The 26,130-nt window shown below is 48.0% G+C and overlaps 4 protein-coding genes across 6 annotated transcripts in view; 1 reads left to right on the forward strand and 3 right to left on the reverse strand.

The window, feature by feature from the left end:
• Positions 1-26,130, forward strand: part of LOC137143264 (zinc finger protein 436-like) — a 604,313-nt gene that overhangs the window by 144,489 nt on the left and 433,694 nt on the right. The window lies entirely within an intron of this gene.
• Positions 1,768-13,748, reverse strand: ITPA (inosine triphosphatase). 3 transcript variants are annotated; one of them, XM_067533014.1, is made up of 8 exons: positions 12,765-12,861; positions 12,149-12,206; positions 11,980-12,044; positions 10,911-10,984; positions 9,302-9,333; positions 7,043-7,158; positions 3,212-3,288; positions 1,768-2,303 (listed from the first exon to the last, which is right to left on the reverse strand). In XM_067533014.1, exons 1-8 carry the CDS (start codon positions 12,825-12,827, stop codon positions 2,180-2,182), a joined length of 609 nt encoding a protein of 202 aa, XP_067389115.1. In that variant the 5' UTR covers positions 12,828-12,861; the 3' UTR covers positions 1,768-2,179. The 3 variants fall into 3 exon arrangements, with proteins under 3 accessions (XP_067389115.1, XP_067389113.1, XP_067389114.1); XM_067533012.1 differs by having other exon boundaries at positions 12,759-12,842; XM_067533013.1 differs by lacking the exon at positions 12,149-12,206 and having other exon boundaries at positions 12,860-13,748.
• Positions 14,057-15,443, reverse strand: LOC137143284 (BLOC-1-related complex subunit 6-like). Its single transcript, XM_067533011.1, has one exon. It carries the CDS (start codon positions 15,369-15,371, stop codon positions 14,655-14,657), a length of 717 nt encoding a protein of 238 aa, XP_067389112.1. The 5' UTR covers positions 15,372-15,443; the 3' UTR covers positions 14,057-14,654.
• The window catches only part of LOC137143217 (zinc finger protein 420-like), a 37,563-nt gene continuing 30,439 nt past the window's right edge, over positions 19,007-26,130 (reverse strand). Inside the window, exons 9-14 of the mRNA XM_067532883.1 lie at positions 25,699-25,825; positions 25,189-25,296; positions 24,296-24,381; positions 21,093-21,219; positions 20,193-20,306; positions 19,007-19,804 (exon numbers count right to left, since the gene is read on the reverse strand). Coding sequence (XP_067388984.1) covers positions 19,023-19,804; positions 20,193-20,306; positions 21,093-21,219; positions 24,296-24,381; positions 25,189-25,296; positions 25,699-25,825 — 1,344 coding nt within the window. The 3' untranslated portion in view covers positions 19,007-19,022. The remainder of the gene's footprint in view (positions 19,805-20,192; positions 20,307-21,092; positions 21,220-24,295; positions 24,382-25,188; positions 25,297-25,698; positions 25,826-26,130) is intronic.

Genomic DNA, 26,130 nt, shown 5'->3' on the forward strand with positions numbered 1-26,130 from the left:
TGTAAATAATATAATATAATATAATATAAAGTTAAGAGAATGCAGAAGGCCTACAAGGAATGGAAGATGGGATGGATCAGCAAGGAAAGCTACCTCTTGGAGGTCAGAAAGTGTAAGGAGAGTGAGAACTGCCAGAAGCAAAGCAGACTTGGACTTGCAAAGGAAATTAAAACCAATAGTAAAAGATTCTTTAACCATATAAATAAAAATAAATCAAGGAAAGAAGTGGGACTGCTAAGCATTAATAATGGGATGAAGATTAAAGATAATGTAGGCAACACCTAGATGAATACTTCACTGCAGTTTTTAATATGGGTAATGAGGGGCTTAGGGGTAGTGGCAGGATGGCTAATGGAAATAAGGATATGGAAGTAGGAATGATTACATCTGAGGTGGAACTCAAACAGCTTAATGGCATCAGATCAGGAGGCCTGGATAAGCTCCATCTAAGAATATTAAAGGAACCGTAGATTAGATGATGATGGTACTAAAAAGATTTTGCATAAGAACAAATTTATATTGGAAGAAATCCTGCTACATCAAGTTTAATATGTCCAAACTTATAAGGACTTAAAAAAAACCTGAGAAAGCTGTGGGTCACGCTAATGAACTGCAGAAAAAACTCATGTTTATGTGACCAACACAAAGGATCTTTATTTGTGAAATGAAAGGTGCTTTATTTGTGAAATGAGCATACAATCAGAAGACCTCCCTGGTTCTACCCTTGATGCGGATAGTCAAGTCCACAAGTGTGTACTTTAGCTGCAAGTCTGGCATTTGCTTGCAAAACTAAGTGCAGGGGACTTGGTGACCCAAGCAGCAAAGTATCGTGCAAGATGTTTAGTTTCTCTCCACAACGAAGTCAGGGAAAGGAAAGCTGAGCAAAGCAACGCAGAGAAGGTGTCACATGGAATTGCCTTTGCTGTACTGACAGTATAAATTGGAGACAAGACTGAATGAAATCACAGCTCCAGTCTTTATACTAGCAGCTCTCACAAGGCTCTGTACAGCTAGACTAGAACAACTGGGAATGATACTGGCTGGTGCATTCACACACTGAACTAAAATATCATATTCTTCTACACATTCCAGATCTCCAAGCTCTTTTTTTAGTACTGCCCTTCAAGATTACTAGATTCAGTACAGAGAGGATTAGAATCATGATGTAGCACTGTTTGGGGGGAGGGGGGGAAACAATATTCTATCAACACTTTTGTAAGAGGGTAATAGTCCCCAGAACACCAGCAGGAAATCACAGGAACACAAGAAGTGTGAGGGTACAGTAGCTACTGCAGAAGCTACAATCAATCCATGTATTAAAGCAGGAAGAACAAATAATTACTTGAATGTATTTGTCTCGTTCTTCCAATAGTATACAGCAAACTACTGCTGTAAATTTAATCTGGATATGGTAGTGACCTTTGCATTACATTTTTATGTAGTTAGGCAAGCTGTCAGATACTTTGCTTATAGGCATTTTAGCCACCAGGATTATACACACACTGAGAAGGAGAAAGGGAAAGTGATGTCATTTCCCCACTGATCTTGTGCAATGACTGACTGACTGACTGATCTTCACATCATCTACCAAAATCCTGTTGATAGGGCAACAGCATAGGGGAGAACAGAAGTAGGGTGAGCTGCCACAAGCTGTGCGATAGCACTAACAAACTCTGTACCCAATGCACTTCAGCCACTAAAAATCTGTGTAGGCCCACTGGCTTTTGCAGACTGCTCAGAAGCAACAAAAGGGAACAGAAAACCATACTGGTTTTAAACTCTGCAGCTTTAATCTACAGAGACTGTACAGACAATCACAAAAGGACCCTACATTTCACATACAACTCTCTGTAAAAGTATGGTGTCCCAAAGGGTACATCTTCATTGCAATCAAAGACCCTCGGCTGGCCTGGCTCAGTTGACTTGGGATCACGGGGCCTCGGGATGCAGGGCTAAAAATTGCACTGCAAACATTCAGCCTTGGGCTGGAGCCCAAGCTCTGAAAACCGATGTGGGGCAGAGGTCTCAGAACCAGCCTCCAGCATGAGCCCAAACATCTGCACTGCAAGTTTTAGGCCCACAGCCCAAGCCCCACAAGCCTCAGTCAATTAAGCCAGGCTCTGAGGCTTGGTGTCATGGAGTTTTATTGCAGTGTGGATGTACCAAAGACACGGAAAGCCTAACTGGATCTGACGGTAGCCTCTGTGGGGTTGTTCTGCTGACTGAAGTAGCTGGAGAGCTCTTTTAGTGCTCTGTAGCGATGAGAGATGGAGTTCTTCACCGCCTTGGGTAGCTCTGCATACCTGGGAAGTGAGAGAAAACAGGAACAGACACAATCCCAACCCAGAGTCAACCATGGTTTACTTGGTAAGCAAATCCACCTGATTTCCAGCTACCTATTGAGAAGCTGAGCCCATGCCCTTCATCGGCTGTCGTAATGCCAGGATTTAAAGGTGCTTTTGGTGACAGACTAGATACACACATTATAAAGTTATGATATTATTTTGCAGAAGTGGTTCCCTTGGTCTGTGTCGTACGTGCAGATTAGAGCCCCTCACATTGATGCTGGGCTTTACTCCCTCACCAACCTTTCATAACATAATTTCTACTTGTGACTCAAGCAGGTTCTATTGCCAGGCTTAACTCACAGAGCCCTGTCATCTTATTAAATGGGCAAGGAACTGAGTGTAGCTCAGTTACTTAAGGAGAGTCAGAGCGTGGGCCTGGATCTCCATTACCCTGGACTTGTGCAGTCATTTGCTCCAGGGCAAAGCCACTTCTGTCTGTTTATTTAACTACACAACTCTAGGCTGGTTGATGCAGCGCTCTTAGAGTCAGAGTCAATAAAAACCATATTTGACTCCTACAAAAGTCCACTGGCTAGCAGTAGCTACCAGAAACAACAACAGTCCCTGCACCTTTCTGAAGTCCATGAGGAGTCCTAGGATGGGAAAGAGGTCACTAGAAACACACTGCAACACACTCAGATCTTTTGGTCTACTGCCCTACAGGCCTGAAATGGTCTGAGCTGTGAGGTTCCGATCCATAGGTCCCCCATGGGCAGAGCTGTTCAGATCTAGGATTTTGCTTTGAGCCCATCTCAACTTCTCTCTGGCAGAGCTCACTGTAGCTGGAGTCCACTTTACGATTAACAGAACCTTTGGTTTCTTGATTTTCTTAAGTAAGAAATTAAAGGCAGAGAGCCACTTACGTCTGGTTGTAACCATCCGGCTGGAAGCAAGGATCCCAGCCAAAGTCTCTGGGGCCCCTGGGCTCAACAATGCGACCCTGACAATTCAAGGAGGAAGAAGAAATAAGAGGTTTCTTTCTCAGCACTGCTCTGCCACATTTATATTCCAGATCCTCACACGCTAAAAAATTAACCTGTTACATTTGTGAAACCATCAGGTTTCAGGTTTGTTAACTTAGTTAACAAGTTACAAGATGGTTAGCATTCCCCCAAGACAAGGCTAAGGTAAACAAATAGAGCTCTTGGTTTAGTGCTCCCTCTTCTTATATCCATGCGGCGAACAGAGGGGCGGCTAACAGAAGGTGGAAGTTTGCCTGGGAGTTGAGGAGAGAGCCCACAGTGGGTTTTTGCCTCTCAGACGTTGCTGTGCATGAAATAGAGCATCTGAGGAGGCTCTCAGAGGAAAGATATGGAGAGGGAGCGATCTGTTGTTGTCACCTGCACTGGATGTGTTATGTTTGTCCTCCTCCCACAGGATAGAGATGACTTCATTTGTACCAAGTGCAGGCTGGTTTCCTTATTGGAAGAGAAGGTTAAAGGACTAGAGACCCAAATATCAATCCTGCGTTGCATTAAAGAAAACAATGTCTTTCTCCATCGGGCACAGGCACAGTATAAGGAAGATTCAGAGAAGGCTGGGCAGGAGAAACTGAAGAACGGGGAAGAAAATTAGCAGCATGTGACCTCCCGAAGAAAGAGAACCTATGTGCCAACCATACAGATAGAAGTAAGGAATCGTTTTCATCCTCTCTGCACAGGTACTACGGCGGAGAACTAGGCAGCAGTGACCATGAGATGGTCAAGTTCAGGATCCTGACAAAAGGAAGAAAGGAGAACAGCAGGATACGGACCATGGACTTCAGAAAAGTGGACTTTGACTCCCTCAGGGAACTGATGGGCAGGATTCCCTGGGAGGCTAATATGAGGGGGAAAGGAATACAAGAGAGCTGGCTGTATTTTAAAGAAACCTTATTGAGGGCACAGGAGCAAACCATCCCAATGTGCAGAAAGAATAGCAAATATGGTAGGCGTCCAACTTGGCTTAACAAAGAAGTCTTTGGCAAACTTAAACACAAAAAAGAAGCTTACAAGAAGTGGAAGCTTGGTCAGATGACTAGGGAGGATTATAAAAACACTGCTCGAACGTGCAGGAATGAAATCAGGAAGGCCAAATCACATTTAGAGTTGCAGCTAGCAAGCGACGTGAAGGGGAACAAGAAAGGTTTCTACAGCTATGTTGCCAACAAGAGGAAGATTAGGGAAAGTGTGGGCCCCTTAGAGAATGAGGGAGGCGACCTAGTGACGGAGGATGTGGAGAAAGCTGAGGTACTCAATGCCTTTTTTGCCTCTGTCTTCACAGACAAGATCAGCTCCCAGACTACTGTACTGGGTGGCACAGAATGGGAAGGAGGCAAACATCCTGCAGTGCTGAAGAACAGGTCCAAGACTATTTAGAAGGATTGGACATACACAAGTCCATGGGGCCGGATGCAATGCACCCGAGGGTGCTGAGGGAGTTGGCTGAGGTGATTTCAGAGCCATTGGCTATTATCTTTGAAAGCTTGTGGCAACGGGGAGGTCCCTGAGGACTGGAAAAAAGCAAATATAGTGCCCATCTTCAAAAAAGGGAGGAAAGAGGATCCAGGGAACTACAGACCAGTCAGCCTCACCTCAATCCCTGGAAAAATCATGGAGCAGGTCCTCAAGGAATCCATTTTAAGGCACTTGGAAGAGAGGAAGGTGATCAGGAACAGTCAACACGGATTCACCAAGGGAAAGTCATGCCTGACCAACCTGATTGCTTTCTATGATGAGGTGACTGGATCTGTGGATGTAGGGAAGGCAGTGGATGTGATATACCTTGACTTTAGCAAAGCTTTTGATACTGTCTCTCACAGTATTCTTATCAGCAAGTTAAAGAAGTATGGGTTGGATGAATGGACTGTAAAATGGATAGAGAAATAGCTAGAGCATAGGGCTCAACGAGTAGTGATCAATGGCTCCATATCTAGCTGGCAACCGGTCACAAGCGGAATTCCCCAGGGGTCGATCCTGGGGCCGGTTTTGTTCAACATCTTCATTAATGATCTGGAGGATGGGGTGTATTGCACCCTCAGCAAGTTTGCGGATGACACTAAGCTGGGGGGAGTGGTAAATACCCTGGAAGGTAGGGGTAGGATACAGAAGGACCTAAACAAACTGGAGGACTGGGCCAAAAGAAATCTAATGAGGTTCAACAAAGAAAAGTGCAGAGTCCTCCACTTAGGAAGGAAGAATCCCATGCACAGCTATAGACTGGGGACCGACGAGCTAGGCAGCAGCTCTGCAGAAAAGGACCTGGGGGTAACAGTGGATAAAAAGCTGGATATGAGTCAGCAGTGTGCCCTGGTTGTCAAGAAGGCTAATAGCATATTGGGCTGCATTAGGAGGAGCATTGCCAGCAGGTCGCGGGAAGTGATTATTCCCCTCTATTCGGCATTGGTAAGGCCGCATTTAGAGTATTGTGTCCAGAGTTGGGCCCCCCACTACAAAAAGGATGTGGAGAAGTTGGAGAGAGTGCAGCGGAGGGCAACAAAAATGATTAGGGGGCTGGAGCACAGGATTTATGAGGAGAGGCTGAGGGAACTGGGCTTGTTTAGTCTGCAGAAGAGAAGAATGAGGGGGGATTTGATAGCAGCCTTTAACTACCTGAAAGGAGGTTCAAGGAAGAATTGGGCTAGGCTGTTCTCGGTGGTGGCAGATGACAGAACAAGGAGCAACGGTTTCAAGTTGCAGGGGGGGAGGTCTAGGTTGGACATTAGGAAAAAGTTTTTCACTAGGAGGGTGGTGAAGCACTGGAATGGGTTACCTAGGGAGGTGGTGGAATCTCCATCTTTAGAGGTTTTTAAGCTGAGGCTTGACAAAGCCCTGGCTGGGATGATATAGCTGAGGTTAGTCCTGCTTTGAGCAGGGGGTTGGACTAGATGACCTCCTGAGGTCCCTTCCAACTCTAATATTCTATGATTCTATGCTGGAGGCAGACAGGCCTCCTGCACTGCTCTCCACCTTTCCCGGGTGGGCCTGCTCAACGCACACATCCCAAGGCATTGAGGTTTCAGGGCTCAGCCCCCAATAAGAATGCCTTACTATTTGAAGGATAAACTAAGAAATAGGTATAGGAGCAGGAAAGAACAACTGCAACAAGGTTTCAGGCTGGCTGGAGAAAAGACGGGATGGATGATGAGAGGACAGGTCAGCTGTGTTCACTTCTGTATTTCTCAGTACCAGCAAGATGTAGCCATTTTAGAGGGAGTTCCGAAAACAGAAACCACAAATCCAAACAAGATAGATAAGGTCTGGAAAGACAGACATCTGAAGAAAGCATTAAATAGGTAGAGATAGGTAATGGGGCTTGGAGCACCGCTACCAGCTCATTGAAATGGTGCAGCTGGCACATTCTGCTTCTAGTATTAAGAGGCCTGGAAGGGTGAACAGCCACCACGCCCAGGAGTGAAGACGAGAGAACTTGGAGGATAGTTCAGACCAACATGTTCAAACTCAGGTGCCTCTGGGCATCACAATGAGTAGCCTGATCCTCAGAAGTGCTGAGCATCCACATATCCCACTGAAGTCTATGGGATTTGCAGGTACTCAGCAACCCTGGAAAATCAGGCCATTTATGTAGGTGACTAAATATGGATGTAGGTGGTCAAGATGAGTCACCTGCATTTTAAAACTCTGCCTTAGTGGAATGCTTTAATGGGCCTACACTATCTGCATGGCCTTCTTTTGCACAGTGATCTGAATACCTACACACGTTTGGCCTTTGAACAGCTTCACCGGGTCCTCTGGGTTTCCAGTGCTGAATGCAAAGGTGCAGAGAGCATAAGCAGACTTGTCTTCAAATCCTGCTAACAGCTTGTAGAGACCTAAGCAACAAAAGAAGGATTCCATCATCTCAGCATCTCATACGGCACAATGGACAAGAGACAATCTGTGAAGAACACAGGGAGGGGAAATCCCAAATATTCTTTTGTGCCCCTGTCGCAGATCTCCCAGACTGCACCCACCCTAACAGGGGTGAGGGAGTATTCCCAGGATTAGGCAGGGAATGGTATGTCACATGAGTATTTCAGGAGACTGGTAATCAGGATTCCTGGGTTCTATTCATGACATTTCCAGAGATTCTTTACAAGGGGCTTAATAGATGGTTTGAAAGTGTTTTGCAATGCCTGGATGAGATGCTACATAACGGCCTAGGATAATAGTTGTATTCATTTTATACTAACGTGACAACAAAGTTACATCTCCTGTCTCTTGTGGTCAGTCTCTTTCCCATTGTACATGCTTGTGACAGAATTACACAGCAGAGAGGAAGCTCCTGGAGTAGAGAGTAGGGCTGAGTTGAATACTCATGTAATGAGGCCCTTGGCTGAGTCATGTGTGGGGATGGAACCTAGGACCTCTGGACCTAAAAGTAAGAGAAGCTTGAACTAAAGGAACAGGTCCATTAGCTTGGAGGCAGCAGCAGACTCAGACATGGACCATCCACTGCAACATCAAAGCCCCACACAGGGTTAGCATGGGTTACACACGCATTTATGCAATTAGTAATTCACTTGCATTCTCCCTCTTTCCATAAGTGAGTTCTCTGGACAACAGGAATAAACTCAACTCATCACACTGTGGGACCAACACAGAAGCTGTCAAAAGGAGCTCACATAGACGCTGAATGCAGAAAGCTGCCCTCCAGCTCTGGAGAGTGAAGAGATCACCTTAGTGAAAGAGACGCAGTATGTACGAACCCTGCTGCCTGCCTGGGAACATTCAGTCTAGGGGCACTTTTAAAGCACACAATTAACTTTGCCTGTTCCCACCCAGCTGCCCTCCCACTCCCTTGGCCACATCCCAAAGCATCTCCAGTAGGAATGCCCATTAACTGGCTTTGTGAGATTCCTGTTGGAATGGACACCAATGGCCCAGGATTAATAGTTAACATCTGTGCAGAACAGCAGTGGTGCCCGAGAGGTAGGAAATAAATGCATGATGGTGCCAGCTCTGAAGAACTTACACCTGAAACTGATCACAAGACCAGACAGTGGAGGGAAGATAGGAAGGAAGGGATGGAGGGGAAACACAAAGAATAATAAGGTGGAGGGGTTGCCTGACTGATCCAATATGCATCTTGCTAGTTCCCATTTTTGTTTATGTGGTTTTATAAACTTGTATAAAATGAAGGAGAGAGTTGGAGATTGTGGGGAAAAGGCAGATTTGGAGGGGGAAATTCGTGGCATGCAGGGTCCAGGAGTACTTTCCAGGACTGGGCATGAGGTGAGTAGGCAGAAGGCAACAAAGAAGGCAAAGGGACCAACAGGAGTGGTGGGTATGCTGTGATGAGATGCAGATAGGAACAGAGCTACAAGGAGCCTTGAAAGCAAGGATGAAAAAGCTAATGCAGAAAGGGAAACCAACAAAGAGGGGCACTATAATCAGAATATCAGGTCAGGAAAGGGAGTTTGGTGGTACTGGAGGGACCAAGGTGGATGACAGGAAGATCAATAAAAAGCAGGAGATCAGGAAGGCACATACAGGGGATGGATGGATTTTGGACAAGTTGGAAAGGAAGAAGTGACAGGATTCAGTAATAGTCTGGATATGAGTGGGGAAAGGAAAGAGGCAGCTAGGGTGACACCAAGGTTTATGTCAATGCAGAGAAATTAGGAAGAGATGGCCTCAGTACCAAGGCAGATGTGATTCTGAAGAGAGTGGGAGAGGTAAATTTGGGAGTCATAGGCACAGAGATGGTTGCTGAAGCCATCATAGCAGATGATACCCACTGCATAGGTATAGATGGAGCAGAGGGAGGGGCTAAGGCAGAAGGGACATAGAGACTGGCGAGAAGTGAGGCAATCCCAGAAATGGGAAAGGAACCAGTCAAGCACAGAGTCTTGAAAGCCTAGAGAGGAAAGGGATTCATTTCACATTATTGTTAGGCCGCATTCTTCCCCAGCAGTATATAATTGCTGAACAACAAATCACAGTCAGAGCAATAATTCAGAGGGAAATAAATACCTTCTGGTTTTAACTTCTCTAGAAACCATTTTCTGAAACATAAGAAGAAAACAAGTGTCAGTTGCAGGACTATTTTCTGCCAGTGCCATCAACAACAGAAATATGTCTAGTGTAACATTCTACGTAGGATTTCTCTCTGCAGTTTTCCAAGCACTATGAATATCCCTGTTGAACTTCCACACTTTAATAAACCTTACTCTGGGCTATTTATTAACAAACATTATCAAAGGCAGATTTAGACTCCAAACCAGCAAGTTACAGACCCCTGAGGGTCATACTGAAATCAACCGTGCTCCTCATAGGGGCAGGGGTCCACTTGCATGGAGTTCATTGCAGATTGGGGCCTATTTCTTAAATAACTGAGTCTGTGGCTCTTTAACCCAAGATTCTAGTCCAGTACTTTTGCTATTCAGATGATATGCCAGCCCTGTCATATACTACCACCTAGCACATGTATTCAATATTTTAGAGAGGAAGCATAGTCTAATGGTTAAAGCAGAGGACTCAGGAGACCTGGGTTCTTTTCTTGAGCTGCTGGTCAATTTTGGGAAAGTCACTTACCCTCTCTATGCATTGGCAATCTCAGCCATAAAACAGGAGTACCTGGCTTGCGTAGGTGAGTTTGTAAAATACTTGGAGATCTTTAAATAAAAAAAACCTATAAAAGTGCTAAATATTCCTGAGGCCAAATGTTCGTATGAGTAATTCCCACAAATGAGTAAAAAAAAAATGGTTAAAAAAAACAAAACAAACAAACAAAAAAACCCTTCATTTTAAGATGTTTTTCTCCTTCTAGAATCACTAAGGCAATTAACTCACATTTGGGGAGTGATCTTTTGCCCAGTTTTGTTGTAAGAAATAAAGAATGTGAGTGACAGAAGTACTCAATCACATTTCACCTTCTGTTTTCTGCATTTAAGCAGAGCAAATTTTAGCGAAATCACAAAACTAAAAAACGGTGCCAAGAGCTAAGGCAAGACTCTGTAAAAGGAGTTCTGAGCGATTCAATTTAGAAATCTTGTTACCAGTTGAATGACAGCAACCTCATTATACAATAAAACAAATCCAGTGATCTGAATTAACAAAACTCTGTAGCTCTTTCTCTACTGAAGAGGCAGAAAGGACAAAATTCCTCCCCTGATGATGTCATTATAGTTACACGAAGGATGAATTTGGTCCAATTACTTTAAACCATAATTTCAGTTTAAGAGGACATCCCTGCAAATGATGTTGGTGCAGAGTCTGAAGTGAATTCAACTCTACAATGGTGCACGGATCAGCTCCTGTGGATACCTTGGCAAGGCCAGGTCCTAGCTGGGATGCAGGGCCAGTAAGCAGTATTTGGGAGTAAGTCAGGGTCACTGAGCTCTTTCTTCCATCCCGTGCACTATGAATTAAGTGTAAAGCAGGGACCAAGTGAGTACAAATCCCTTCCCCACTTCCCCTCTCTTCAGGTTGAAGCTGCAGGAGCTAGAACCGCAAACAACATAGAAGAGAGTTCTGCTCATGGCGTTTGGAGAGCCCCCCCAGGACACACATCTCAACAACCTACAGTCCCACTCACACTGTAATACAGTAAAGAGCTACAAGAATATTCACTCCTACTTACATATATGGTCCTGGGAGGCCCCCCAATGCATTGAAACACAAACAGGTGTCTTCTACGATAACAGGTCCCTGAATCTGCCAAGTGGAAGTCAAAGAAACAGAAATATTAGATCTAAGGGGAAGGTCCATTATGTTTCCAAATGATGTTAGAGGCTTCATAAAAACAGAGCACCCATTAAAGCTCCTTAAATCTAATGATACATATATATTAGATAGCAAGCAACAAAATCTGTGCTCCGCACCAGTAGCTAGAAGTGGCATTACCAAGGCAGAGAAAATAAGCTTTCCTGTGGACGTTTGAGGAGAGCTAATCTAAAGCATTCATATCAGTATCACCCTCATTGGGGGACAGTGCTGGTGGACCTTAAAATGGAGGGGAGGGGTGTTTCTTGCTGTATTTGCATAGTCCTGCCGTTCATTGGAGCCCCTGTCCTCATTGGCTTCTTCATTCTGAAAAAAATCTGTATCTGGGCTGTTTTGATGATAACCTTTGGAAGTCACTGGCTGCTAGTGGAGAATGACTTGATTCCCAACAAAATGATATGTTGAGAACAAAGGAGCTGTCTCTGTACCCGCAACAGAAACCTGGTAACAGCAGTAACCTCTATTCTAGGGATGTGAAAGGCCAAAGCTCTGCGGATGGACACTATAACTTCACCACATCCATGCTGTACCCGATTAGAAGGCAAGAATACTATTACTATAAACATACTAGGACAGAGACAGTTGTAGGAATGTTCTATCAAAGCAACTGAGCTGACCTTATTCTCAGTCCTAGGGATCAGTGGGATCAGGCCAGGGAAGGGCCTTTGCCATGGAAGACCCCATCTATGAACCTCTCTCGAAAAGGCCTTCACTGGAATTCCTCTGTAGCTAAATTCAAACCTTCTAAGCCTTTTTGGCGCCAATCGGTCCATACCCATTTAATTCCCCAGATCCCGCTCTATGACAAAGAGGTGGGTCATCATGTCGTGGGTAACAGCTGGGTCATTTAGCCTAAACTCTTGGTTAAGCCATATTAACTTTTTAATTACACCTGTGGAAGTGGGTAAAGCAGAAAAGGAAATGACCTGATTTGCTGCTTCCCGGCATTTCTGAATGGATATCTCCTCTGGTTCCCCTTGATATTCTGGTACTGCAAAAACAACAGGATGGATTATTGCAGGGGAGGGAAAGGACTGGCCAACTGCCACTAAAACGTTACTGTTTACTGAATGCGAAACAAAGTCACAGACTTACAGTCAATTTTTTTTGCGATCAGTTTGTATGGAAACGCATCCCCAAGGATCTGAATGACCTGTTGGGAATGAGACAGCGGCTCTTGAGGCAGCTCTGCAGGCAGGGGACAGCGCCCTCCCTAGGCCAGAGTGTGAGATACTGGGGGGCGGTTTGGTCCTGGCCCCGTCCCCCCCAGCCACAGGGGCTCTCTCCACGGGACCCTGGTGCTATTGGGGGGGGGGGGGCAGGGAAGGTGGCAGCAGAGCGGGCGCTGAGCGGGAGCAGCGTATGGCCACAACCCGGGACAGGGAAGCTCGCTCCAGGGTGCCCGCTGAGGCTCCGGCTCAGCGGCAAGGGACCCTCCCGCCTCCTCGCAGGGGCTCGTCCCGTGACAGGTTCAGCATCGGGAGCATCCCCAGGGTAGTAGCGGCCGCAGCCCGGCCGGCCATTAACTCTGGACCCTAAGGACGGCAGCTCACGGAGAGCCCGGACAGTGGCAGGAGTGGGCGGGAATAGAAACAGGGAGGCCCCGCCCCTCCGAAGCAGCGCCCCTAAGGGGCGGGGCTTGGTGGGCACCGTGTTTCACTCCACTACGGTGGCCTCCCCGACCAATCCGCGCAGCTCCCCCTACCACCACCTCCTCCAGCTTCTTGGCATTGCCGGTAACAAACACCACGTTCCTCCCTGCCGCAGCGGCCATCGCAGAGCCCAGGCGCCTGCGCGCTCACCTACCAATCACGGCACAGCCTCGCCGCCCGGTACCCAGGGCAACGCGCCCAGCCCCGCCCCGCGGAAGCGGCCAATGACAGGGGAACCGATCTACCAGCGCCATGGAGACTGAGTGAGCCGCGCTACGCCATTTCCGGTGAGGAAGAGTGTAAAACCCAGGGACAAGAAAGGCACTTCCGGTCTCCTAAGCCGCCACTAGCTCGCATAGACCGGAAGAGCTTCTCTACCCCTGCGGCTCTATGGCCCTGGAGACCGGAAGTGGAGACGGGTTGCTCCGGTAACCAATGCCCCGAGGGGGCTGGGTGAGGGGAGTCAGAGGCCGCAGGCCCGAACCCGGCGCACACCAGTGACGCGTGTTGCCTGGGTGTAACGTGGCCGCCCCTTCGTGCCGGGCCCGCGCACGGCCGCGGCCCTGCTGTCCCTGCCGGGGGGTTCCGGGCGGCCCCGTTACCCCGGGAGCGGCTGCCGCAGCCCCGCCCGCAGGGACAGATCCTCGGCTGCCCCGACACCCCCGCCCCGGAGCTGGCTGGGGGGGGTCTTCGGTCCCTGCTGCGATTCAAGCTCCGAGCCCCTCTCGCTCCCACTCCCCGTTAGACCAGACGCCCCTGGCTCGTCGCTCCTGCCAGCGGCGCACAGGCTGGGTGTGGCCGGGCTGTTACCCGGCAGGGTCTTAGCAGGAGAGAGCCTGGACTGACTGGCTCAGTGCCGCGAGAAACCCTGACCCGAGGCACCCGACACTTCCAGACCGAGGAAACAGCTGAGAACCGGCAGTTCCGGGCTTTATGCAGTCCCCCTAACAGCATCGCCGCGCCGGCCTGGGCCGCTCTAGAACTGGGGAAGGCTTAGGGGCGCTACTGTTTCTATTCCCCAGAGATACTGAAAGGAGCACTGCCGTACAGCCTGCCAAATATTAAAGTGCGTGTATCCGTGCTGCGCTGAAACAAAGAAATGAAGCGGTCGCCCAGTGTAAAATCCATGGAGAATATTTGCACAGCTGTCATTTCCTCCATATTTCATATAGGTCACAGGTTAGACTGTTAAATGTGAATGTGAGAGCCACGGGAGGTTTGGAGATACGGTTAAGAATCCGCTTCCGAACCAGCACGCTGCAAATCAATTTATGGGCAAACTCCTAGGATGCTGAATAGGCAGAGCATGGGGCTTTCAAAAGCATGCAGCATTGGCCTTGTTCTTCGCCCATTGAAATCATAGGTAGACCTCCCCTTCTCTTCAAAGGGAGCAGAGTTAGAGCAATGCTGAGCTGTTTTGAAAATAACACCTATAAGGCGCAATAGCAGAAGGTCTTTCCCATGGACACATTTTAGATTGTTTGGCAAATCACTGGATAGTTTTATTAAGTATAAATATTCTCATTTTATAGGGAATACACAGATGAGTGAATCCCCTCACTATTCCTTGTCAGTCCAACAATTCTTCACAGCAGGAATTTTGAAAGGAGCCCAACTGCCATTGAAGTTCGTTCCAACTCATATTGAATTTGTGCGCATAATTCCCTTGGGGTCCTTTGAAAGCCCAACATGCATCATCACCTCTGGAGTATAGAGCGGGTGGGAATTTTTAAAGTAATTGTTAAGGGGAAATTATCCCCTTTTCAATTACATCCTCTGCAAAGCAGTGTCTGCTTTTAGTGTAACAGGCTTCCTGCAGCATAGTACATGAAACACACAATCACATACATTTTCCCTTTTGAAGTTTGTAACCAGCACAGCGGTCTCCTGCCCCTCACCCTCAGCCCCACCCACATATTAACAAAGCAGGAAAATGTTTTCCACCGGCGCTACTTGCATAGCGACTCAAATATCTCCAGGGTCCTTTTGATCTCCCGGATCTGTTTGGCCAGGGCGTGGACCGGCTGCATGGAGCGGTCCAGCTCCTCGCATCGGGCCATCAGGGTGTACATCCCCTTGATGCTCATGTCTACTGACTCGCCCAAGCTATCCACGGCGTCCCGGTAGGTCTGGATGTAGCCCACGCTCAGGGCCGTCATGTTCTGGATGTTGCAGTTCAAGCTCCTCATCATTTGGTCCACTTTGTGGGCCACCTCTTGGGTCAGCCGCTCCAGTTCCTTCAGCACTTCGGGGTCAATGGGGGGGATGTCGGCAGCTTTGCTCCGCAGCAGCCCTGGGAAGGGCTGGCCCGGAGGCTCCGTCTCCTCTAGACTGCCTCTAGAGCTGAGCTTGATTTTCAGCTGCAGGTTGTTGGCCACAAAGTGGGTGAGGTCCCCATCGTGGCTGACTGTCCCTTCCAGCTCCAGGGCGCTGGAGATGGTGGCTCGGCGCCCTTCCTGCCCCCGGGTGGCCCCATACGCCTGGCTGATCCCATCCAAGCTGCGGCTGTCCAGCAGCCGCCCTCCGACTACCCTGTCCCCAGCTGCAGCCGCCTGCTGCCTCCGTGAGCCTTCCTTGGATGGATCCTCCAGGCTACCCGCAGCCACCGGGGGTTGGACACGCACCTGGGCCATGATGTGCTGCGGCAGGCCTGAGCCCCTTTCCATGCTGCGGGCTGGGGCTTCCCAAAGCGAGGGATGGGGACAGTAAGACTGAAGCAGGCAGGGAGCAGCAACCGATCCAGTTTGCCCACTCCACTGCTTCCCAGTTCCTCCGTGCACCTTTAAGAGAAGGAGGGAGCTGGGAGGAGGGACATCCCTGATTGGGCTCTCCGACAGGCAAAGAGCAAATCACAAGCGGTAATATCAGGACAGGGGAGGAGAAGAGGAGACAGGAGGACACAGAGAGACAGAAGACAGGGACAACGAGAGTGAGATTTCGGGGGCGGTGAGGGAGCCTATGATAAGGAAAGAGAAAGTACAAGAACAAGGAGAGAAGAAGAGGGAGATATAAAAGAGGGTCAGGGAAAGACAGTAAGTGAAGGACAGATTCATGGATCTTAAGACAGAAGGGACCAGATCTACTCTGACCTCCTGCATAGCACAAGCCAGAGAATCTCACCCACTTACCTCTCACTGAGCCCAATCATTTGTGTTTGCCTTAAACATCTCTTCCAGAAAAGCCTCCAGTCTGGACTGGAAGCTGTCCAGTAGAGCAGGCAAGTGTAGTGTGCAGGAATAGGCTCCTAGCCCTGTAGACAGGGTTCGAGCACTCACTGTGCTGTGTTTCAGAAGCATGCAGAGCAGCAAGATGTATTTCATTGGCAGGAGGGGGACAAAGCCCCTCGCATGGAGGGGAGAATGGGAGATCCTGCTATGGGGGAAGGGGAAATCGGCCAGGAACAGAGCCCTGACGTGGTGGGGGAGAATAGAGGATCCTGTTATGGGGAAATGGGGGACACACAGAACCTCTCATGAGGGGAAACCCTATTATACAGGGAACGGGGGCACAGAAGCCATTGTGAGTGGAGGGAAATTGGGAGGTATAGAGGAAGGGAGCATACAGAGCCTGGCATTGGGGGTTTGCTGAGAAACCCTTAAATAGAGGAGGATGGGAGAAGGGCATCCAGGGAGTTTAGACAGGGGATGGAAGGTTGCAAGGATCCCCACAGCTCAGCCTACACAAAGTCATAAAATGCACACTCCTCCAGTACATATTTAGAGAAAACAGTTATTTGGGAGCCTTTTGAGATTCCTTCAGATTATTGTTGCGTTAAGAGCAAAAGATGCAACACAGACGATGAGAGATGACGTATTGGGGATCAGGAAGGATTTTCTCCCCAGCTCAGACTGGCAGAGATTCGGGGGGGGGGGAGGGGGGGTCGTCTTCCTCTGCATCATGGGGCCCTTGCAGGTTTTAACTAGAGTAAATGGTGCATTCTCTGTAACTTGAAGTCTTTAAACCATGATTTGAGGACTTCAGTAACTCAGCCAGAGGTTAGGGGTTTATTATACAGGAGTGGGTTGGTGAGGTTATGTGGCCTGAATTGTGCAGAAGGTCAGACTAGATGATCATGATGGTCCCTTCTGATCTTAAAGTCTGTGAGGTGTACTGTGGTAGTGCCTAGGGGCTCCAGTCATGGCCCAGGATCCCATTGTGCTACGCACTGTACAAAAACAGAACAAAAAGACATCTCCTGCCCCAAAGAACATACAATATGAGTTTAAGACAGCAGATGCAGCCAGAGAGGGCACTACAAGGAAACTGTGATAATACTGGTCAACATCAAAACAAAGGAGAGTTTGGAAGGGGGTTTTGAAGTAGGATGATGAGGTAGTTTTGCAGATGTTTATTGGGTGCTCCTCCCAAGCATGAGGGGCAGCACAAGAGGAAGTACAAAGAGCCTTGTTTGCAGATGTAATAAGTAGGCCATGGAGGCGCTCTCAGGCCAGCTCTGCATGAACATCCCAGACACAAGCCGATACTACAAGGATCTGAACTAAAAACAAGGTATATTAGGAGAAAAGAGAAGAGAGTCATACTGTAAACCAAGCCACACCGCCTGCAACTATCCCAAGATATGTGCAGTTGCCTGTCCTTGAGGGGATCTCAGCTAATACAAATGACAGTGTGAGAAAGGGGGTGAGGGGATGGGTAATCCCTAATTAATACATATTTTAAAAATGCAATTATTGACCTGACATTGCCACTAAAATATAGAAGGATCAAATTTGTGACATACTGGGATACGATCCAGACCAGTGGGGGGCTGTCAGCCCCCGTCTTGTGACCAGAGGTGCCTTACTTTGCCTTGCTGCTGTAGCCTCCAACCTGGACTGCTCACAGACAGCCACCGGCACACAGGTCACTCTGAGACATGTTAGTCACACCCTGGTTCTCACCAACCTTGGTTATACTTCAGGGTGACCCCAACACACCCCCGTGCCAGACTTTCCTCCAGAAATGTATGTTTTGTACTGCCCAGCCCTCTCCTGGACAGTCCAAATATATTAAGTCTGTTATTTCTTGAAGGGAATAATATACACTAGCCTGTTATCTTCAACAGAGTTACCCAGACACTTTAATTTAAAACACAATGGATTAGATAAAACATTAAAACAAGTTTATTAACTACAGAGAAAGAGATTTTAAGTGAGTACAAGTAATGAGGCATAAAAGTCAGAAATGGTTACCAGAAAAGTAAAGATAAAACACTAGTGCCTAATTTAATAAACTATATTAGTTTCAAGCAAAATTTCTCACCACATTTCCAGCAAGATTTCTGACCAAACTCATCAGGTCAGGACCCCTTCCCCAGAAGTCCAATGACTATTTTCCTTTGTCTTCTTCGGTGTGATGCCAGAGATAGAGAGGGAGAGAAAGAGATGGGTGTCTTGAGGTGTTTGCCTCCCCTTTTTATAGTTTCCTGTTCCTCTTCGAAAAGCATTTCCAGCTGAGAACTAGGAGACTGCTGGTCTCAGGAGGAAAAATCTTCATGCTGTCTCCTTGCGAAGATTTAGATCTTTGTTCCTGCACCCCTTTCTTGCCAAAGAATGACCACTTGGTAAGTTATGACCCATCAACTTTGTTGACCCTTGGCTGGGGCATCAGCTTGCCCATTGTCTTTGAGAAACTGGTTTAGCCACTCCCCAGACTTATCTAGGAAACACTTCAGTGATGATTTCAGCTTATGTTCATAACTTTACCTGTAATGTTGCTATATGCAATTTACCATGATATAACTGATCGGCAAGTTGTGAGTTTTCAAATGAAAAATCTTGTACAAAGGTTACTGCAACCAAAGTATCTAGCTCAGGATTTTCTCTTGCTTCTATCAAAGTGAGTGCTGAGCGATGGAGGCAGCTGCAGCGTGTAACCCACGTTTGACTGGCTCCTAGTAGAGGGATGAGGGCGACCAGATAGTAAGTGTGAAAAATTGGGATGAGGAGGTAATATGGGGGTAATAGGTCCTGTATAAAAAAAAATCCCTAATAATCGAGACGGTCTTGATAAAACTGGGACATGTGTTCACCCTAGAAGATTTATAGGTCTGCTACTGACTCCCTCGCCGTACAGCGACTGCTCCTGTGGCTCAGGCAGGAATGGCAGATACTTCTTTGGTACTGAGATCCCGGGTTCAATCTCAGCAGACAGTATTAGCCGGGAGGTTGTTCAAATTGATCCTGGTGAGAGATGGCTGGTATGCTGGCATGGGGAAGGGTCTAGATCCACATGGGACAGAGAAATTCAGTGTGGGAACCTCCACATTAGGGGGGAATGGTTGCTCCCACCCATCAGCATGGGGGAAATGAATGTTCCTAGATATGGCTTTGAGCTGGACTGTCCCCTGTGCTTGCTGCCTTCTCTCTCTGGAGCTTGGCTCCCGTGTGGATCCTCAGGTGCTGCATGAGAGTGAACCTCTGAGCAAAGCTGATCCCACACTCAGCACAATGATAGGGCCGCTCCCCGGTGTGTTGCCTCCAGTGTTTGCTGAGGGTGGAGCTGCGGGCAAAGCTCCTTCCGCAGTCAGAGCATTGGTGAGGTCGCTCTCCTGTGTGGCAGCTCTGGTGACTGTTCAGGTCTCCGCTCCGCTTGAAGCTCTTCCCACACTCCGTGCACTGGTAGGGCCTCTCCCCTGTGTGGGATCGCTGGTGCTGAAGGAGGTTGGACCTGTCGACGAAGCCTTTCCCACAATCAGGGCATTTGTGGGGCTCCTCCCCTGTGTGGATCATCTTGTGCTTGTTAAGGACGGAGCTGCAGCCAAAGCTCTTCCCGCACTCGGTGCATTGGTAGGGTCTCTCCCCCGTGTGGGATCGCTGGTGTCGAAGAAGGTGGGAGCGACAGGTGAATTTTCTCCCACAGATGCCACAAGAATTTCCTCCCATGGGAGTTTTCTGATGGCCATCGGCATCCTTTTTCCTGAAACCCCTTTTGCGGCAAATAGATTTCCCATTTCTCTCCCCTGTCCAGAGTACCCGCTGCTGCCCTGCCCCACTGGCATCTTCCCACTTAGGGCTCCGGGATGTCCCATGTGGCTCTTCTCCTGCAGTCCCTTCCCACTGGGGAATCTCCTTGTCATTCTCACTCTCCATCATGGCACCTGCTGGGTGAGAGAGAGAATCCAACCAGGGCTCGTTCCCTGTGCCACGGAGAGAGGGGGCAGCAGTGGGATTTGTCACTGAGCAGAAAACCTGATGGGCAGGAAGTGAATCCCCCCAAACCCTTTCCTGAGGGGAGAGAAGAGGAGGTTCTGCCCCAACGGCCCAGCTGAGCCTTCAGAGAAAGGCTGGGGAAGGGGAGGGCTCCCACCAGGTCAGGCAAGGCAGGTGGGAACCAGGAGTGATGCCTGCCATGAGGACAGAGCACCTGATGGGGACAATACTGAGTGAGATAAGATAGAACTGGTGTGCATGCAGCGGCTTTGCTGGGATCCCAGCTTTCCCCTCCAATCCTGGACAGTCTCTGAGCCGGTGTCACTCATTCCTCACCTATGTGGGCACCTCTCAGGATCTCCCTTTCCTCGGCCCCCTGGAGATCCAGGACCCTCGGCTCTTCCCCTTGCTCCAGGCTGGAGATCAAATCAAGTTTGGGAACTGGAACCCCTGTTAATGAGAGAGAAAATGGAATATTGGGCTTGTAAAATGTTTGCTGAATACCTGTCATTTGCCCCTCCTGCACCCACAGAGAGTTCCAGGCCTCTTTCATGGTGGACCAAAGCCCAGCGTGACACCAGGGAGAGTCTCCTCACTTCACTGCAGTGACTTCAAATTTACACACGTCATTGAGAGGGGAATAGGGGTTTGTCCACATTCCTCATGCATCTTTTCCAAATGTAGGGACCACTCCAATCCACATCAAAGCTGATGGGAGTCTGTCCATGGACAGGAAGGGAAGTAGGATCAAGGCCTTGGATTGTCAAACCCACAGGCCATGGGTAACATCCTTGATTTGTCTGTGAAGACTGGAACATATTTATGATGCTGTGGAAATAATAATTAAAATAGCCAGTATAGTTCTAAGATTTCTTGGGGCAACATTGAGGATTAGCACAGCTATTGTGTGAATTTCCATCCGCGTTAACCTTGGCCCTGTTCCCTGCTGAGGGGACATGGGATCTGAGCAGAGGGAAAATATTCCTAGGGACCCTTTGGGGCTGGGATGCACTGCATCACCTGGAGAGTCAGGAATCTATAGTATGTTCTAAATACTCAATGAAAGGATGTGGGGGTGACAGTCTTCCTCCTGTAGGGTCTGGGGGATTCAGGAGCTGATCCCCCAGAAATCCAGAGATCAGGGAAGAGTACTGAGCCAAATCTGCTCCAGGTGCTTCAGAGCCCCCTCCCCCCCCCAACCAATTCCCTAAATCCTGAGGGGAACCATCTCCTTACCCAGCGAGATCAGAGTCTGGTAATTCTCTTGCATGACATCCCTGTAGAGCTGCCTCTGCCCTTCGTCCAGGAGTCCCCACTCTGTCCAAGAGAAATACACAGCCACCTCCCCAAATGCCACTGGCACCTGGAACCACAAGGAACCCTGCTCAGGACCTGCTGCTCTAGCAGCCACTCAGTCCTAGGCTGAACACACAATTTCTAGCATCTTTTGTTCTTATAGCATCCTCCTTGCTAGCTTCACCAAGTCACCAAGGCCAGAAGGAACCACTGTGATCATCTAGCTGATCTCCTGTACAATGTGGGCCATAGGACTGTCCTGAATTAATTCCTGTTTGAACTAGAACAGATCTTTTAGGGCTTTTACACATACTACCACTTATATTGGTGTAACTTATGTCATTCAGTGGTCTGAATAAGCCACCCCAAGCAACATAAATTACACTGACCTAAGCATTGGTTTGGACAGCGCGATGTCGACGGCACAGCTTCTCCCACTGACCTAGCTACCACCTCTTGTGAAGGTGGTTTTAATATGCTGATGGGAGACCTCTCTCCTGTCGGCACAGATCATCTTCACCAGACATGCTACGGCAGCACAGCTGCATCTGTACAGCTGAACTGCTGTAGAGCTTCCAATGTAGACTAACCCTTAGAAGAACAGCCAATATTGATTTAAAATTGCCGGTGATGGAACAGCCACCGCAACCTTTGGTAAATTGTTCTAGTGATTAATTACTCTGACTGCTAAAAATGTACACTTATTTCCAGTCCGAATTTGTCTAGCTTCAGCTTACAGCCATTGGATTTTGTTAGATCTCCCTCTGCTAGATTGAAGAGCCCATCATCATATATCTCTTCCCCTTGTAGAGACAAGGTGGGTGAGGTAATATCTTTTACAGGACCAGCTTCTGCTGGTGAGAGAAAAAAGCAATCGAGCTACACAGAGCTCTTTTTCGGGTCTGGAAAGGTACTTAGGGCAGGTCCACATTACAAACACTGCAGCTGCACCAGTGCAGCTGTGCTGCTGTAGCACTTTGATGAAGATGCTCTAAGCCAATGCGAGAGAGTTCTCCCGTTGGCTTAGGTCTTGTCTACACTAACACTTATGTCAGCAAAACTTTTGTCGCCTGGCGGTGTGAAAACCCCCCCCCACCCCTGAGCGACATAAGTTTTGCTGGTATAAGCGCTTTGCAGCAGTGTTATATCAATGGGAGAGCACTCCTACCAACATAATAAAACCACTTAAACGAGCAGCAGTACCTATTTCAGCAGGAGGGCATCTCCCACTGACATAGCGCTGTCCACACAAGCCGTTATTCCAGCAAAACTTATGTGACTCTGTATATGTGTTTTTTCACAACCCTGAGTGACAAAAGTTTTGCCAGCATAAGTGCTAGTGTACACAAGGCCTTAGTTACTCCACCCCTGCAGGAGGCGGTAGTTACGTTAGAGGGAGAAGCTCTCCCGCTGATGTAGTGCTGTCTAGATGGAGGGCAGTTAAAGTTGATGTAACTATGCCACTCAAGGCTGTGGATTTTTTTACACCGCTGAGCAACATAGTTATACCGAAGTGTAGACCTAGCCTCAGAGTGTCACAGCTAAACACAGGGTGAAACAGATAGGTTAGCATAAGTAGTTCTAAGGGTCCATTTAAGGTGAAGTGGTCCATTACCTCCCCTGTAGTCATAGGAGAAAAAGGGAGGTTAGTAGGTTACAGATGGTTGTAATAAGCCATAAATCCAGTGTCTTTATTAAGAACATGGACCAGTCTACACTTAAAATGCTGCACTTAAAATGCTACACTTAAAATGCTACACTTAAAATGCTGCATTGGTGCCGCTGTAGCGCTTAAATGAAGACATTCCTATGGAGAGTCATTCCTAATGGGAGACCTCCCTCTCGATGTAGTTAATCAAGAGGCGGTAGCTATGTGGACGGGAGAAGCTCTCTGTCGACACAGTGCTGTCTATACAAGAGGTTTGGTTGTGTAACTGTTGCTCAGGGATGTGGATTTTTCACACCCCTGAGCAACACATTTATACCAATATAGGTCTGTATTGTAGACCTGGTCCATGATTTTAGTGTTTAGCAAATTTATGAATTTAAGCACCCAGGCTTGTTTTTTGAAGATGTTGTGCAGGTTTCCTTTGAGGATGAGGACTGAGAGGTCAGATATGGAGTGATCGCTTTGTGAAAAATGTTTCCCCATGGGTGACATGGTGTTTTTGTCTTTTATCATTTTTCTACCTGAGTTCATTGGACAGCATGGTGATTGTTTGGTTTCACCCACATAGTAGTTATAGGGGCATTTAATGCATTGGATGAGGTAAACTTGTGATGGGTAGGACCCCAGGATCTTGAAAGACGTGTTATGCGGGCGGGGGGGGGGGTCTCCTTGTAGATACTTAGAGACTGTGATCAAGTCACCCCTTAACCTTCTCTTTGTTAAGCTAAAAAGATTGAGCTATTTGAGTCTATCACTATAAGGCAGGTTTCCTTATCCTTTTATCATTCTAATGGCTCTTCTCTGAACCCTCTCCAATTTATCAACATCCTTCTTGAACTGTGGACACCAGAACTGGACACAATATTCAATGAATGGTTGCACCAGTGCCAAATACAGAGGTAAAATAACCTCTCTTCTCCTACTCAAGATTCCCCTGTATATACATCCAAGGATCGCATTAGCCCTTTTTTGCTACAATGTCACACTGGGAGCTCACGTTCAGCAGATGATCCACCAGGACCCCCAAGTCCTTGTCTAGGGTCACTGCTTCCCAGGATGAAGTCCCTCGTCTTGTAAGTACGGTCTAAATTGTTTGTTCCTCACTGTGTGACTTTGGCTTTATTGAAACACACATTGCCTGGCTCCCATTGAAATGAGAGCGCTGGAGTCATTTGGAACAATTGGCAGCATCTCTCAGCTCTTTTTCATGGCAATGCTCCTGCCCAGACCTAGAAAGATCTTAGGAGGCTGTGGGTCTGTCCCAAGATCCATGGTTAGTGTCTCATTGTAAGAGAACTCATAACACTTAAATGTGCAAAGGTTCCTTGCTTAAAATGTTCCCCAATGAAGATTCCCTACCCCAGAGAGACCCGGGGATTGGTAGTCAGTGGGAAGATGGAAAAAGCTACAATGGCACAGAGAGGAGTTGGGAAGGAATCATGGGGGGAGCAGTTATATGAGCTGCGCTGCTTACCTGAAGGTTGAACATGCCATGCAAGACCCCGACCTCCCAGCAGCCATCATTCTGCTCCTCCCAAAGGGCCGACCACCTGGGCAGAGCTGGGAAGAGAAAAGATGCAGTTTGAGAGAGCATGACTGGAACATACTTCATCACACAGCTCGTGCCTAGACACACACAGCTTGTGCCTAGACACACACACAAGCTGCCAGATCACTCTGTATCAGTGACCTGTCCTCCTTCTTATTTACCACTCCCCCAATATTTGTGTCACTTGTAAACTTTAACAGTGATGATTTTATGTTTACTTCCAGGCCATTGATAAAAATGTTCAGTAGCATAGGGCCAAGAATCGATCCCGGTGGGACCCCACTAGAACTACACCTTCTTGATGACGATTCTCCATTTATAGTTACATTTTGAGACGTATCAGTTAGCCAGTTTTGAATCCGTTTAATGTGTGCCGTGTTCATTTTGTAATGTTCTAGTTGTGGAATTAAAATGTTGTGCAGTACAAAGCCAAACGCTTTCAAGAAGCCTAAGTAAATCACATAAATGCTATTACCTTTATCAAGCAAAACTTCAAATCTCACCCAAAAAAAATAAGTTAGTTTGATGAGATCTATTTTCCATGAACTGATGTTCAAAGGTGTTAATTATATCCCCTTGAACCTTTCCCCAGAGGGGAGGGGAGTGGAGGGGCCAGTTCTGCCCCAGTGAACCCTCAAGGATAAGCTGCAGTCAGGGTGGGAATTGGGAGTGACACCTGCCATGAGGGCAGGGCACCTATTAGGGACGATACTGAGTGAGACGAGACAGAACTGGGGGACTCCCATTGACTTTGCTGGGATCACAGCTTTTCCCTTCTCCCCCAGACTCTGTCTGAACTGGTGTCACTCATTCTTCACCTGTGTGGGCACCTCTTGGGATCTCCTTTTCTTCAGAGCCCTGGAGATTCAGGATGCATGATTCTTCCCCTCGCTCCATCTCAGAGATAACAACAGAGACTGGGAACCCTGATGGTAGGGAAGGAAACAGCAACTACAGGTTAAGTTTGTGTCACAGACTGGACTCACTGCAGCCTTCCACCCATGATTTGAAGTAGGCAAGGGACGAGTCATGTGAATAGATGAGAAATGTTCATGGGGACCCTTTGGGGCAGGGGGACACTTGGGGGAGGTGAACTGCGCCTCCTGTAGGGTAGTCAGGGATCCCCACACACATATATGATTCAGACACAACACCTGTTATAAACACCCTACACCTTTAGAGACCCTTCGTAGGATGGGAGTTCAGAGCCTTTGGGGATGTTTCTCCAGGAATAAAAGTGATTGTACCCGGCGTCAGAGCCCAACCAGGCAATTGAGTCATACATCCCCCCTACTCCCCCCAAGGGAAATCTTTAGAAGATTCCTTACCCAATGAGATCAGAGTCTGGTAATTCTCTTGCATGACGTCCCTGTAGAGCTGCCTCTGCCCTTCATCCAGGAGCCCCCACTCCTCCCAGGAGAAATACACAGCCACTTCCTTGAATGCCACTTGTACCTGGAACCACAAGCACCTGTCGATCCAGCCACAATCCGAGAGCTCAGGCTGCCAGGGGCTGGGCCAGCCACATCAGGAGAGACATACATGGCAAGGGTACCAATGCTGTGGGTACATATTTCCCAGGTGAGGGAAGGTACCAGCACCAGGTTCCTGCCTAGAATGTGTTACTACTCCCATGTGGTGGAGAGATGGGGAATGGCTCATTGATGGGGACAGAGAAGTGAGCAGATGGCCAGGAATGGAAAAGAGGAGTGAGAAGGGCAAGGGAACAAGGATTAATGATCAAGACCCCATCGTGCCAA

Source organism: Emydura macquarii, unplaced genomic scaffold, assembly GCF_026122565.2.
Source record: "Emydura macquarii macquarii isolate MOO-44397 ecotype Brisbane River unplaced genomic scaffold, CSIRO-AGI_Emac_v2 contig_3305, whole genome shotgun sequence".
NCBI lineage: Eukaryota > Metazoa > Chordata > Testudines > Chelidae > Emydura > Emydura macquarii.